At 35.8% G+C, this 17,091-nt stretch overlaps 1 protein-coding gene across 6 annotated transcripts in view; it reads right to left on the reverse strand.

The window, feature by feature from the left end:
* Positions 1 to 4,352: 4,352 nt before the first annotated feature.
* LOC116169887 (paired box protein Pax-6) overlaps positions 4,353 to 17,091 on the reverse strand; it is an 80,138-nt gene continuing 67,399 nt past the window's right edge. For all 6 annotated transcript variants that reach the window (XM_031486074.1, XM_031486071.1, XM_031486070.1 and 3 more), the window contains 3 exons: positions 13,774 to 13,958; positions 5,518 to 5,729; positions 4,353 to 5,206 (listed from right to left, as the gene is read on the reverse strand). In XM_031486074.1, coding sequence (XP_031341934.1) covers positions 5,106 to 5,206; positions 5,518 to 5,729; positions 13,774 to 13,958 — 498 coding nt within the window. In that variant the 3' untranslated portion in view covers positions 4,353 to 5,105. The remainder of the gene's footprint in view (positions 5,207 to 5,517; positions 5,730 to 13,773; positions 13,959 to 17,091) is intronic.

Here is a 17,091-nt window from a genome sequence, read left to right on the forward strand (position 1 = left end):
TTTTTACTTTTGGTGTTTAAACCGAAACGGAAGATCTTTTGCCTAGTGACATTTGTAAGTACCGTACCAATTTTTGATACTTTTCCGTAAATTTATTTTGCATTAAGTTTATTACCGCACCGTATTTACCGCTTTGTTGTGTTATTGTTTTATTGTGTTTTACGGAAAAATATGAAAAGTAATCCCGAAAATTAACAATTTGATATTACTAAGAAAAATGCATCCGATCCTTTTGAAAATCTGCATTTGATCATTTCTTTTGATAACAAAACAATATAAAAAAACCTTACACGCAACCTGGGTGACCCAGCGCATCCTCAATTTTTTTTACAGATAATGGAACCTTTTCCAGCAATTGTCCGGATGATTCTAGCAAATCGGCGGACTGGGTTTTATTTCAATTCCTAAGAATTGTCTTATTTTTCAAATGGAATAATTTCCAAAATGTAACTCTATAGGCGAACGGAAAGCTCTCGGAAAGACCTACATTTAAAAAAATATGTCGAAATCCGATAAATCAGCTTTTGGCGTTGGAGCTTGTTTTCAAGCCAACATAAAAAGGGTTTTGCAAATCAGGTAGCACCGATCGATTCTTTAAAGTGCGGAAAAGAAAAGGAAAAGGTCAACGTGTTTTGTTTCTCGCCCGAGGGGTACCGGAGGCAGTCGGCAGCGAGATTCGAGCCCACAAGCTCCCGAAGAGCAGTCGCCACCGCGACCACTGATGCGCCACCGTGAACGTTTTTCTTCTATTTGACCAAAATGAATCATTTGTATTACTCAGTGTGAAGAGCCTATTATAGTTTGGAAAGTCAACTAAAAAATTCCACGATTCGTTGATTTCCAAAAATCATCGCCACAATTGTTAGAAAAAATTGTTGTAGGGTTCCACTATGTAGTTCCAGGGTGGAACGCGGTACCTTGCCTTTTTTCGAATGCACTCTGTATCGACACTGTTAGTCGAAGAAAGGGGAGAGTGGGAGTTTTCTATTAAAGAAACAAAAATGTGTCGTATCACGAAAATTACCACCCCTGTAATTGACTATTAAAATAATATACACATTTGTTTTATCTTTCATGAACAAAAGGAACTGTTGCCGCCAACACCCGCCCTTCACCCTTACTCCTTATCACAATGGAGGGTTGTGGGGGTTGCTCTAACAACAGGTAGCAACGCAAGGAATTTATTTCTACCAACCACGACCCCTAATAATAGTTGCTGATGTTAAAACTTTAAGAGAGGGTATCTTGAAAACGACGTGTCGGGGGAGAGTACTCACAAAGGCCAAATGAATCATCTGGATAAGACAATATATCTATTGGTATGGTCGAAAAAGAGTCGGACAAGGGCACTCATAAAGGACAAGTGGAACGTCTGGACGAGACACATCTACTGATGATGTTAAAACGTGCAGTGCAAATATATGCAGAACGGAGTGTCGGAAAAGAATACCCTCAAAGGGCGGTTGGAACGTCTAGACGAGGTATATCTTTTGGCGACAAGAAAACTTAAGTTGTGGATATCTCGGAAATGGAGTGTCGTACAAAGGGAAAATGCAATCTTTCGGAGAATTTCTCTAAGAGCTTGATTGTTCTTGTATTATGTAGCGTGCATCTTGAATGTGTTCTAAGCGGCCTTTACATCCTTATGTGTAAGAAGATCCCCCTTGAATCATCTACCAAGAAGGTAAACATCGATATATATACCTACCATGATTATAACCCAATTATTTCGGTTAAACAAAACTTGTCCCTTAGCTTTTCTTAGATTTTTGGGGTGGAGCGTGGAGAGAGTTCATATGTTTGAACTTTTATTTGACACCTATATCTATAATATGATGTTTAAACCTAGACTAAAAAAATAGGCACATAGAAATTTTATTGAATTGTGCCGACTAGGGGTGGGCGATTACAAGTTTGAATAATCGATTATTAAAAATAATCGATTATACCGATTAATCGATTAATCAAATAATCGATTAATCAAGCACTTGATTAATCAAGTAGTCGATTAATCAGATAATGGATTAATCAAATAATCGATTACTCAAATAATCGATTAATCGAATAATCAAACAATCGATTAACCAAATAATCGATTACTCAAATAATCGATTAATCAAATAATCGATTCATAAAAAAAATCGATTAATCAAATGATGGGTTAATTAAATAATCGATTAATCAAATATTCTATTGCCAAATAAGCGATTTAGATTAACCGTATAATCAATTGTCACATACAAGGAGTAATGAAATATCTGTTTGTTCTCTTTAATACGTTCGTTTCCTAATCATTCTCTTCATTAATCAGTAATCACCTAACAATAAATCATTAGGCTTACTGTACGTTTAGGTGTGGGATAGTTTTGAAGAATAGGTCTTAATTAAATTACTTGAACGTTTGATTTATTTGTCAAAACTTATGTTAGTTTGGGTAGTGTGTACCTTGAGTTCAATACACTTCTAGTGCTTTAAATAATTTTTTATTTATTCATTGTGACTAAACAGTAAATTGTCTACATCTGTCACTGTTTATAATGATGATGATTTATTATTTGTTTTTAGTTATTTTTTTTTGTTTTTCTTATATGTAATACCTACCATTATGCACTTATTGCATTCGTCTCGACATTCATGTCTTACGACTACGATTTGGTAGAATAAAAATTACATTTTTTTATAATGTACCATAAAAATATATTGTTTATTGAAAAATATATACACTTATTATTAGGCAATCTATGTAACGTAACCTGAATTACAGGCGATAAAAATTAATTGTTCTGCATGATCTGGAGTAAGGCCAGCCCTATTATCAGTTACACAAGAGCCTCCCTTACTAAAAACACGTTCTGACGATTAGGGGTTGGCGATTACAAACTATACCGATTAATCAAATAATCGATTAATCGCATCATCCCACCACAACTCACCATACTCGATTAATCCAATAATCGATCAATCAGATAGTCGATTATTCAAATAATCGATTAATTTAAAAGAATAATCAAACCCGATGATCGATTTTCATTTAATTATAATCGATTAATCGATTTTTTTGCCCAACGCTAGTGCCGACAACAACGTTGCAAAGTAGTGGACTTTTCTTTTTCCTTTTTTTATTCATAAAAAAAATCCCTGATAATCATGGGTGACGTTGGAGTCCTTAAAGGCTAGGTACGTTAAAATTGGATTTGGTGAATACGTGGTTGGTCTTCTGTTATATTGAAAAGTAAGATATTTTAACTTGTGAACGCGGAATTTAATTATTTGCTCGAGAATGAGTTGCGAGGTGAGTTGTATTTTTTGTGTAATTGTTTATTTCATCGCCGCTAACACACGTAAGTTTTAATGAATGTATCAGTTGCGGTAGGAATATTTAAATTATTCTTACAGTCAATTAATATTTTGATATTTCAGCGCCGTTAATTAACTATTAAACATTAGATTGCCATAATAAGCGAAAACCGGGATAGAAACGAGTTCCAAATCGAGTTGTTTACACGTTATCAGTCTTGCAGACATTCCGGGGTGTAGATAACGACAACAGTCGTTGCACCGAAAAATTCCAATTAGACTAGGTGTTGATTGAATGAATGAACTTTGAATGCGTTTAATTGTGTAAGGATGGTTAATGAATGACGTTAATGAGTTGTAGAGAAACCAACAGACGGCGTCCAGGGCCATATCAAAATGAGCGCGCTTAAAAGACGGGAAGTACGATGCCCATCTTATATTTTCCCGATAACTACAGGCCAAGTATCCATTGTGCGCGAGCCCAAAGTTCGTCGCTATAGTCATACCCAGGAGCTCGCTTGCTATATTAATTGTTTACGCATTCATTAAATTTGTAAAACTGCGACGTCGCACATAACTTTGTATACGGTGATGAAAAATTTACGTCGTCCACGATCGTAACGGAGCGTCGGCCGTAATAGAACGTCCAACGGCGTCAAATCTACAGAGAATCTGGCGGCCTTTTATTACGAATTTGATAAAGCACTTATCGCATAAGCAAAATGTTATCAAATATTTTGTTATTGAAACCCAATCCATTTACTTATATTTATATTTACTCGTTAACGAACACTTTCTTAAATATAAAATGTTCAAAGTACACGAAAATAAAACCTAACAGATAATTTTGAAAATTCAGGCAATAGGTTTGCATTTTTACCTAATAATGCCCTACATTCATTTTAAACCACAAAGGCGAACCATCCATACAAACAAACACTTACCTTTTGTTTATTCAAACTGCCATCGACTCTGTTTCCTGTGATATCTCGTTCTCAGCGAAAATCGAGATGTTCCCACAATTGATTATAGGCAAGTGAAATGATCGTAAGGAATTCACTTATCTTTTTATTTATCCACAAGTGCATATACTACTATAATACACACTTAAAACAGCAACTAACTAGACTACGTAATTGTTTAATATATAATCGTTTAAACATAATCACAGCAATAAAAATTGTTACAACATTTATTATTAAGTATATTGTTAGCTACATGAACAAATGGAGCAATGTAAATCAAGTATCTATTTCATACTCTATCCCGTTTTTTGACTATTGCATTTTTAAAGGATTATCACTAATTAATTTATTATAAATATATTTGAAGGTGCGCCACCGATGAAAATATTGAAAGGTAGAAAACTCAATTGTAACCGAGGTGCGTTTATAGCACGTTAAAATTTAGGCATTGTCTTCATGTGCCATCAATAAACTAAATCTAATAATCTGGTTATTGCTTCACAATTGATTTGAAATTTGTTATTGCGAAGGTATTCAATACCGTTCTTGAGAACATTTTTACATCTATAAAAATGACAGCTATTCAAGACACTCCCTACACGAACACAATTACTAAAACTTTCAATACACCTGTACACTATATACAATCGTACACATGTTTACCCTGCAATCCGAGTACTAAATCCAAAAACACTACACTCACACTGTGCCTGCAGCCTTACTTTATGACGATTCCTGATCAGGGTTCGGTGCCGTCGCCGTTGGAGGTGTTATTGGGTTTTGGAAGTTCGGATTGTCCTGATGCACCAAAAATCTGGGCGGAGGAAATCCGAAAAGTTGAGATCACTGAATCCGAGGCCAGTAGTTCGACGCCAGGTTTGACGTTAAGTCGGGCGTCTGACTTGGAATTTGTACCGGAACGGAAACTCCCGCCGATATAACACCTGAAAGGGAAATCAGAAAGGAAAGCGTATAATGAATTTGCATACAGCGTATAGGTAAAAGTTAAAGCTTTCCTCAAGAGACGCGGCAACAAACGAACCTTGCAACCAGTACAAACTACCCCCTCCTCGATTTTGTTCGCACATTATTGAGCGCTCGCCGAGCCGAGAATTGGAAACCACCCTTCGCAGACACTTTAAATTGATCAATGACAATGAAATTTACGGTAAAGGGAAAATTTCTAGACGCGCGCTTCGGTTTCCGTTTGAATAAATTCGACGTTGAAATGGTAAAAATTAAATCGTTCGCTTACCTGTACCTGTTGAAACGGGAACGGCAGACGTGGGGGCGGCCGCCGCGTACGATGGATGCGACGATGGTTGCGGAACGGCCGAATTGCATGCCGCCGCCGCTCTTGAATTATACGAAGAACTTAACGAGTGCAGTGGATCGTGGAACATATAGGGATAACCGCTTGGATCGCGTTGTTGCAAACAGCTGCTACTTAGTCCTCCAGGCATGGAACTAAAACAAAGATAATTATTCTTATCGAGTTAATTAACGTGGAATGGAAGTACGCGCATTACATTGTCAAACTTGTCTAACGCTCTTGGGTTGTTCGCGAGTCGAGCAGCTCATGTCAAGATGTAATTAATAAGGAGATATTAAAATTTAAATTTTTCTTGATAAAGGATGGTGTTTGGTATAACAAGACAGCGGTGTTTGCTGTGTATATCTACGATACGTGACATGCATCCAGCCGGTCACGTCATGTCAACGAATCACTGCGGGATTATTCTGTCATATGAGACAGTACGAATGCTACCACTTAACCCAGCTTTGCATAAGCTTTCTCAACAGGGTGCCGCAAAGCTCGTTTATAAAAGTTACCATACAAACGCTACTGTGGACGCCTCATATTAACTTGTTCATCAACATTCTTAGAGTGCTTTTTCAAAAGTAAGCCATCAATTTCCTAGATTCCTTTTCATTAAATAATTTGTGACCACCCCAGTATTTTCTTTTGTTTAAAATAGCATTACCGTTTCTTTCTACGTTACTTTTGTTTTATTGCGTAGATTCGTAAATTACCTTCCAGATTTGGAAGATAACTACCGATTACAAGAGAAAGCTTTCCATTACAATGGGTAGTTTTCCCGGACGGCGAACCTTAATTGCAAATTCAATGTGATCTAATCCTAGATCTAATCCATCTTGTTGTACATTACTTAACCTAGAAATCGGGAGCAATGGTGATTATTGGTAACTGTGACATAACTATATATTATACAGGTTGTCTTAAATTGAGTAGGATAAGATGGCTATCTTTGATGTTATTATACTTACAGATTCGGTGCTGATGGATATTCCGTTAAAATATTTTGAAAAAAATAATTCGTTTCGTAGATAATTAGAAAAAAAGTGAATATCGCTATTTTTAAAATTCATATATTTTAATAACAACGGCTCTTTATCAAAACAAGTTTAAATAAAAGTTGCAAAATTCGATAGAATAAATTCAATGGACGGAGACAAAATTTTTCAAAATGGCGAATTTCGAGTTATTTACATCAACTTCCTTATTTTAAATGGACACCATATTGGATTTTTACGTCACTTGATATACCTACAAAAAAAACCAGTGATACTAAACGCACTTAGTATTTCATTGGTGAATCAATCTTGCATTTTTGCCTCCAAGTGTACAATGTAGTCTTATGGCAATTATTCCATTGCTGATTATGATTGAAACCAAATTCATTCGTTTATTGTCTCGCACAATCATCAACACGGCCATGGAATTATTGCTATAATAAGTAACTACATATTGCGAACTTCCAGGCAAAAATGCATGGTTGATTCCCAAATTAAATACTACCCGAGTGGTTAGTATTGCTGATTTTGTAATTTTTTGCTCTATCTATCCATTTAAAATAAGGAAGTTGAAGTTAATATCTCGAAACCCATTGAATTTAACCCATCGAATCTTGCAACTTTTTTCGTTATCCTACTCAATTTAAGACACCCTGTATAAATAAAAATGGATCGCTTCAGAACGACTTTGATAATTCTTATTTTGTTGTGTTAGTTATTATCAGGACAAGGTTTGTATAAAAGATATTTTCCGAAAAATTTTATGGAAAAACGTAAAAAAACAATTTTTCCCATTTCCGTCATTTCAAATCGCAATATAACTAGCAGATGGCGCCAAAGCGAGATCTACTACGGCTCTAGAACAATCCAAACCGTCGACGAGAAGCGAAAAAAAAGGGCATACGTATCAATTATTACGTATTCCCGCGAAGTACAGATTACACTGTGCGCCAAGGTTTCTGATGTAGTAAAATACTTTCGGAGATTCCAACGGGAACGGGAACAGCAAAAAACAGGATTTTATGTTTTACAATCGAAAAGAGACTTGACTGTAGAACGTAGGATTCTTTGAGGGCGTTAAGGTGTACTCCTAAAGAGACTTCCCGAGGTTACCAAGGGAACAGAGTACTGGATTTCCCAAAGGCGGTACGAAGTTCGCCGGGACTGCTAGTTTACAATAAATTGTGATGTTCCATACATTCTAGTTACCAGAGATCGTCAATGTGCATGTGAGATACTGTTAAACTATTTCATTTTCTACCGATATTTTGGTCAGAAACGTTGTGTTTTACCCTTTGCCCGTTTTCTGTTGCTAGTGTTTATCTGATACGAAAAACTGTAAAACTGAAACGCAAGAAAGTTCAAGTAGGAAATAGTTTAGTGATACACGACTTTAGATTTTCTTGAAAACACTTTGGTATCAAACAGCATCTTTACTTATTATGTTCTCATTTAAAAATTGCGATATTACAGAATATATGCACCTAAATATTGTAGAACCAAGGTAACAGCAATAGAAAAAGGTGAAAATAACACATACTTTCGACGTGTTATGTTCTTTGGATGCGAACTTCTCTAAAAACTCTTGTATGGGGATCACAGAAGCGCAACGGGGTCAAAATAACCGACTGTGTAGCTCAGTTGGGTCGTTGGGCTACATAGCCGGAGGTCGGGTGTTCGAACCTGGGCTGAGGTAAGAATTTTTCGTATATGGCAGAGATAGAAATTTTCGTAGATCAGTTCCGAGCATTCTACCGGCTACTTCGAATCAGGTTTTCCAGCAGTTTGCCTAATTCGTAAGGTAAATACCGGAGTAGTATAGAACAACTTAAGACCTGCTGCAGGGATACCTTTAAAAAGTCACTCTGTAATAAAGAAGGACAATAAATAAATAAATAACTGTAAATAAATAAATACAATAAACTAGTAAATAAATAAAATAGCAACCCATTTGCACAGCGTTTTCCGTTATCCCAATACTCTTCCGCTTGTTTTTTTAATTAAAGATTAAAACGAAAATGGAAAAAGAAATATGTTTCCCTTTCGAAAGATGTGATCCGTATTTTTTAATGGTTATCGAGTGAGGGGTTGATTTTTCTGGTTATTTTATTGATACGTTATTTATCCGAAAATTCTCTCCTTGTTATTCATGACTAACCCGGATAACAAATCAGATGAATAAATGAACAGGCCGGATAAACTGGGATAACATGTCAGAGGGCGGATAAATTAGATTAACAGGTTAACAAATGAAATGAATAGGTTAACGGGCCAAGGTCAGAAACTAGAAACGGAAGAGGGTGAAACTAAACAAGGATTGACAAACTCCTATTGAATTATATTCTCCTAATAGGACTTTAACTTTTAAATGTGCCGGGTCAGATTGTCAGAATCACCGAAATATAAGAAAGCGAATAAGGAAGACTAATGAAAATAGTTTCTCAAGTATTGCGTTGTCCTAATACTAATTACCCCTTCTCTTCTTCAAGTTGAAGAATAACGAAGAGAAGAAGTATTCTCAGACACTGAAAAAAGGAAAATTTGTCCGCTACGTATTCTCGCAGGATTAGGGCACTATGCGCTGGTACACCATCCTGTTGAAACCAACAGTTTCCTACTTTTGTTTTTTTCGGTGCCGTACATCGTTATATTCTTAATAAAAAATGCAGCCTCAATACCGTAGGTATGTACTTTGTTTACAGGCCAAATAAAAAATAATGTTGATGATTTGTCCGACCCGAAACGAATTGAAAATTTTAGTTTTGCTGTCATATCTTCGGAAGTAATCGGAATTTTCTAGTTTTCTTTAAAACATAATAATAACAATTAATTGCGCGTGTTTTCTTTAATTTGACTATCATCGTATGTGTGGTTTCGGAGATCACAAAATAGACATTCTTTTCTTGGACACAATGTGTAGTTTTATAAGTTTTGTCGAAAAGGAGTAATTTTTATCCTTAAAAAATAAAGACCGCCCATCGGCATAATATTGATTTTGACGTAGAGGGTTAGTTGAACTGAATCTCAAATTTTTATGCAAATCAATGCTTTTGAAAACATTGTTAGATTTTGTACTATTTTAAACTTCGTTTCCTGGACTAGTTGTGGTAAAACTAATTTCTCTTTTAAATTTTATTGAAATCACATGAACACAGGAAAGTGTAATTCCATGCACGGTTCTGCTCTTTTAAAACTTTTAAAAACTACTTTTCCAATCGGCGTGGACTAAAATTGAAAATGTGATGTGAGCAAACACACTAGTAACTCAGTTCAGACGCTGCGTCCTTCTCTATCATACGAAACAATACCTACACTTGCTTCTCTGATCGCGGTGTACACATCGATGTGAGAGAGTGCGCATGCGCTTTCTCCATATGATGGAAGCAGACAGAAATATTAAACACATTAATTTTAATTAAAGGTAGTCTTGACTCAATTTATTTAGGCAACCCATTTCCAATGTGTTTGTTTAAGTACCAAGATTGTTAAAAAAATTATTTCTCTCAGGAAACAGATGGGCGAAGGTTGGCCTTAGTTGGACTTTAGATTAGAATAGTACGCGCAAAGCGGACTTCTCTATATTTTTATGGCGACTGAAAAGATTCGAAAGTTTAAATTGAACATTCCCGTGACATTTCAGGGTGGAAATTTGTTCGATAATTTTTCTCAGTATGTTTTGCCCCCCTCCCTCCCCTATTTTCATTAATTTTGGGAACACAAAAAAGGTTTCAAATAAAAGTTTTATACTTACTGCGTTTATCAGCTAGTGCATTTAGTCGACGAAAAAATACCAAAACTTTTTTTTTATTAATGAAAATAAGTGTGAGTCGAAATATACTGAGAAACCCTGTACACAATCATCTTTACCTTTAGGCAACAGAAAAACATTTAAAAAAAACACGCTGATTATAGAACCAGTTTTAATGAAAGTGACTTTGTCTATCATATCTTGGGATGAATATGTTCGGTAAATTAATTATTATTTGCATTGTATCTTTGTGGTAACTAAGAAAAAATTGAAAGAGCCTTTTTGAAACACAACTTTTTCATTTTAGTAGAAATAATTTCTCCAAATGGTAAATGCTATCGCAATACCAGTTATCTCACTAATCACTATTAACTGTACCTACAAGTAAACGACTCGACGATGACGGAAAAATCACCACGTTCGTAAATCACGCTCGGGGATGGCGCCTCGATGTTATCGACCCCACATTATGTAGCCCCGTCCCTAACGTTGTTAATTACACGGATCTGTAGGTACACGTACATCGTACACTCCTCGTCTTTCTACAGGCCCACATTCGCTGCCAGCCAGCCAGCCGGCCCAAGTGAGACTTAAAGCCTTTTTACAAATCAATTTGGAAAAATGTGCTAAAAATATTACCTATTTACCATACATAAAGAAAACAAGATACGAAGAATCGCATAATATTTTCAATAGGATAATTTTTTGCCACTCAGCTTCGGAAACCAGACTTTTAATCTAGTTATTGATAGCATTGATCCCTGAACTCGTAGAAATCGATTGGCAAAAGTTTGACATCGCTATCTCTTTTCGTTCTCGAGTTAGACGAGGAACAGACGGACGGATAAAACCACCACATATAAGGGGACTTGAAAATGAATGAATGTATTTGTTCCTAACATCAATGTATCTCATTGTACCAAAGTTCCTTTGGGAAAGTCCGGTTCCTAAAAACAAGAGCTAACTTTACGGGAGCATCAGAGAAATTTCGCATAAATGTATACCAAAACTCGTTTTCATTGACCTCCGTTTTCGAAAATCCCGGTTCCCAAAAATCTCATCCAACTTCACGGAAGCACTAGACAAAATTTGAGTAAATCCCCAAACTATTGAATATACCTTATTCAACATTAAATGTACTATCGTGGTCACAAGTAATGTCCTCTCTCAGATAGCTCAACTGTAGAAAAGGTACTAATATGTCAGTTCCTCCGTGATTTAGTTCAATTTTATTTCAATCTCTCTTCATTTCGAAAAGAAGCTCACAGGAGATCTGGTATATTAATTATGTGTTACACTTGAGATAATCGAGGGACATTACTTCTGACAAAAATCGTAATTCATTTTACAAAAATTGGTTTCTATTGCATATACTCCTGCCGTTTTACGTCCATTTCCTAAAAAAAACAAGGCTAACTCTAGAAGAGCCTCAGACACATTTTGAACAAATTCTCGAATATTAATGGACCATCGTCAAACTGTAATACACTTCAATGTACAAAAACCAGTTCCCATCATATCCTTGCCGTTTTTTGAAATTAGAGAATGAAGGATCACGACCAGTCTTGCGAGAAATTCGAAAAGCTTTCAACAAATGCCTAAACTAGGTATTTGTGTACCTTCAAACATTAATTTACCTCCATCTAATAATTAGTTGCCAATTTTTCACTGCCGTTTTGGAACAGATACGAGTTGTTACATACGATACTTTTTAACCTAGCATTTTCGCCCAGAAAAGATATCAGCTTCAGGTGATGATTTATTGGGGATTTAACTGCACCTGCATAAGCGAGACGAATTGGGGTGTAGCGCTCATTTCTTTTGAGTTGCGGTAAACTTTGGGCGTGCTAGTTTCGTAATTTTATATTTGAATATCACTTAATTAATTAATGTACAGGGTGTACCATTTGTCTTGAGTTGATTACTGCGGAAACTAGCGGAGATACAAAAAATGATTTATATAAGATATTCTTCATATGGCGAGGCCCTTTTAATGATCCTATGTATATCTTCACATAAGTGGCGCTTAAGGGCCAAGTGTAGGGCCACTAATTTTTTCCAATAGATTGAGTATTCTTATTCTACATCGGAAAATAATAAACTTTTTTGGGAAATGTTTTTTTTTCTCTATACACTACACTACACTCTTCCAAAAACGCGATTTTTGGTGCGAGCTAAGGAGCTTTTCAGTTAAGAATTGGGCACATTTTATATTTAAAATTGGTCTGGTCCTGTCGTGAAACTGGTCGTGAATATTTGGAACCAGATTTTCCGAAAAAGGCCGGGGAACTTTAAATTTTGAATGGTTTGGGGATTTACCCAAATTTCTCTCATGCTCCCGTGATTTTTCAATACCTAATTTTCGAAAGAGGTTCTGAAGAAAGTACATTAATAGTTTGGGGATTTATTCAAAATTGGTCTGGAACTTAGTGCTCCGGTAGTTGGCTGTGGTTTTTCGAAACCGGATTTTCCGAAAATGATGTAAAGGGATATTGATTATAAATACCGAATGGATATTTTTGTTATTATTGTAGATAAAGGTATATATTGAATGTAAAACGAAAATGAACATCGAGTCGTTTTAATGTATCTCAAAAAACACAGTGGCGCACCATAGCTAAGCGGTACAAAAACTATATACATTTTTTAAATAGAACGCCCTGTGTTTTATTCTATCTTCGTAATGCGCATATTTTTCTGAATTCAAAAATATACCACGTGATACCTCTAGCTTGAACGAGTGTTGAGTTATTAAACAATATTAATGTGGTGGTTATGCTATACTTACTTGCCTTTTGGAAAATTGTTATCACCAAAGTCAACCATGAAATATTATATATTAATACTGAAAATAAAATGCAATTGTGTTCTATTAAGAAAACATATATTTTTTATGCAACAAACATATCCATTGAGAAATTTACAATCAATATCCCTGTACAATGGAAACAAATTTTAGTAGAAAGAGAACACGCAAATTAATTCATTTTCGACCTTTATTGATTAAATTAATGTTTTTTTTCCAAAGCCATGATAAGTAATTAACGGGCAATGTTTGTATTTCGAAGGGTATGGTCTTGCTTATCTCGTTGGCGAAAGCAACAGAATTGGGGTTTGATTTCGTTACGAAACAAAAGTGATTTGTTTCGAGGGCATATTAATAAAGTCATCAACCCTCTCATGCGAAAAAATACTTGTATAGATGTGTAAATGTGTACGGGAGCCAAATTATAAGCGAACGTTTATCACAATCATCTGAATATAAACACTTATTTAAATGCAAATGGGGAGGCAGCACATGCATTAGTTGTAAAGTGCAAGCGAATCAGCCGCTCGACATCGTGCGAATCAACTTAATGTGTTACGGACCATTAAATTTCAAATTAATTAATCTTACAGTGTGTTCGCTGCGCCGTCGACAAGTTAGTTAGTCGAGAAAGTGTGTACCTGTATGTATCCGTCATCGTTGCTATTGGCTGAGGAATTGACGAGTACATCGAGTTGAATCCAGAATTGATGGGAATTCGGGCGGCCGACGACGGCGGTGTCACGGCCACCTGCTCCACCGCTCTCCTTTGATTGCGAAGTTTTTCTTCCCTACGCCATTTTGCACGTCGATTGCTGAACCATACCTGTAACAATATTTAAGCAAATTAGGTAACCCCCTTTGTTTCGGTAAGCTGAAAGCTTCATCTCCAATTGTTTTTTGATTGATGGAGACGCAAGGAAAAAAAAAAGTCGAGATTGTTATTGTGTCCAGTCACCGTGGGTAATCTAGAGGATCGAGGCCCACACAATATTGGCCATGTCATCGCCCCGCTACATAAATAACGGAAACGGGTCTCTTACATATCGCAATATGGGGGAGTTAGAAATATCATTTTTCCATCTTCGCTTCCATAATTAAAATTAATTTCGATCTCAAAGCGGAAAATTTGTGAAGCACTTAATGGAGTTAAAACGTTTCGAAGGATAACGAAACTTATAAAGATATCAGGATCACTTTTACCACAGAAGATCAATACTCACTAACAAACAAGCTCGAAAACATGCGTCAACATCACATTGGTTCAGTTCAGCGTCGCTTTTATGTTTGTTGAATTCAACCCCGCCAATTTGTGTGTACATTTCAAGAGTGTACACACCATTTGCATGCGATGATAAATATTTTGACATAAAAGATCGTGAAGCCTACTTAACAATTTCGTCGTATTTGCCTTATGCCATTTCAAAAGACTTTATTAGTGGGATTTATTTGTTGAGAACTCGAAGTTCAAAAGTAAAATAAACAGCATTAACCGAGACTGCAAATACAATTTTAATTCAGATTTTCGACGAATCAAAACATCTCCGCGAAGTACGTATATAATCATTTATGTTCCTAAAACTGGTCATGTTTATATTCTCATAAAAGCCCCGTTTACAGCTTTGAAGAGATGAAAACGTACGTTGCTTGTAATTTAGATAAAGTGTCTACAGGCGAACGCCATTTTAGAGTTCTCGGTTCGCTTTCAGAACCCTGCATTCATTTCGAGTTCGTTCGTTACTTATCCAAATTGCTCACAATGTTGCTACTGTCATTATATTTTATTCCTTTTTCTCAAATAATGGTCCGACGAAAAGGTTCGCATCAATCAACGAAATGTGATGTCGGGGTTTTTTCCTGTTTCCCGCTAGTTCTATACGCCGTTTTTTGCTCTAATAAATTGCAGTATACATCTTACGTAAAAAATTATACGCCAACGCCATTATTATAGCTCGGAAAATATGATGGTGCCTAAGGAACACTTAGCAGTTAACTATCCTGGAATCTGCAACCGATCATCTGGGATTTGTAATACATAAATTAGGGTGGGACCTAGGGACGCTATTTACTTCGACGAGTTCCCTGTGTAATTAAGATCGAAAGTCACTTAAGGTAAGTTCGTTTGATCTTGTAATTATAGATGGTTCTCTCGTAGACATTTAAAGACGTTCCAATATCGTATGTGTCAAAGAATATGTCTTTAGGCCACCCTATAGCGACTATACAAGGTGGCTCAATTACTGAATGCAACAAAACGCCGAATATTAGACACGTGGACTTTATTGGGCGGTCATTCGTAAAATAATATTTTCTTATATCGTGAGACATTCACAGAAGGAGGGGAAACAGAAAACATTAAGAGGAAATCAAGTTGAACTAACAACAAAAAAGGAAACCGATTTAAAAGGGGAAACAGATCAAAAAATAAAAAAACAATACAATGGAGAGACTAAAAGAGGCTATTGAAAGACAAGTAGAAACCGGTTTTACATCATACGACCAAGGGAAGAGCAAAACATAAAAATGGTCTGAGAAGGACGCTTTAGGTTATAAGTATTATACTTTCTATAAGCAAGAAGGCTTACAGAACTATTGAAATTAAGAAATATGCGGATTTACCCTGCCTGTTCTATTTAAGTTCATGAAGACGTGTGTGGAATATAAATTTTTATGTTTTTTAACGTTTACAAAGTAATAGACTAAAAAAGTAAAATAACCTACTTACGATCTTTCTCCAAAGAATTCTTACTAGGCACATTCCTAACAATGACGGGACACCCTATATATGAAAATATTTTAATTTATTAAGTGTAAATCTGGAGGAGTATTTACGAATAAACACAAGTGGACCCATCTGGTTAAGTATGACCTGGTTGTTTTGCAATAAGGAGTTGTTATCGGACGAAATTTAATTAACGCACGTGTTCTTATCGCTGTTAGAAGAGTAAAGGAATTTCGAAGAATTGCGTGTTTGTTCGAAGTGGGGAAGCATTCCTTGGGGAATGGCGTTACCAAGTCTAATTGTGATTGGCGGCGTTTATTCTTAAGAAGCAGATATTTTATGGTAGAAGTGGTGTTCTTAATTCGAATGTTGAGTAAACAAAGCAGTCTGCTTTGGCAAACCTTTCTAAAAGGTTTTTCTGTCTTTAAAAGCCTCTACCATCCGTACAGCCACCGAGAATTTATTCAGCTTACGCATCAAACCAGATTTTGGCATCAAGTTCAGTTTATTAAAGAAGGGAAGTTTCATGAAGCTGTCAACCAGTGTTCTTGTGTGTCTTTGATTTAGTGCGCCTGAATATCGCAAACGATTCACGACCAGATTATTTGGATGCTTTTAAAAAACTTCCAGTAATTTTAGATTTTCTTTTGTTTTTAATTATCGACCGCCTGCATGCGGGGTATTATGTCCAAACAAGCATTAAAAACTTCCCTTGCTTTCAGGGATTTTATCTAATTGTTTAATTGTTACATGTCTTTCGGAATAAATTTTTTCCGATCAATTAATTAATTCGAATCCATTGTACGACCCGAGTAGAATTTGAGATTTTTTTTGTGACCCAGAATTATGTCAGGTGTTAATGAAAATTTGTGTGGTTAATTCAATATTAGGATTTTTTCAGCAGATGCTGGATGTGTACGGGTGAAATTATAAAATTCTAAGTTTCAATTTTAATTTGTTTTAAGCTAAATAGACAAGTGTTTTGTGGGTGGTGTAGCGTCCGCATACCATTCCACCCATGAGCATGACTATACACCGCCCCAGCTTCGATAAGCTATTTAAAATAATAAAATCAAGGTAGCTCTTTAATTGATTTGTCATGATCCAACTGGATTATGTCTACAACTATTGCAATCAATTTGATTAATCCTCATGTCTCATCGCAACTGCAATTATTTTATATAATTACGATTGATTTCATACCTGATTCTAATGTGTTAAATAATAAATTATTTTA

This window comes from Photinus pyralis, unplaced genomic scaffold, assembly GCF_008802855.1.
Source record: "Photinus pyralis isolate 1611_PpyrPB1 unplaced genomic scaffold, Ppyr1.3 Ppyr1.4_LG4, whole genome shotgun sequence".
Classification (NCBI taxonomy): domain Eukaryota; kingdom Metazoa; phylum Arthropoda; class Insecta; order Coleoptera; family Lampyridae; genus Photinus; species Photinus pyralis.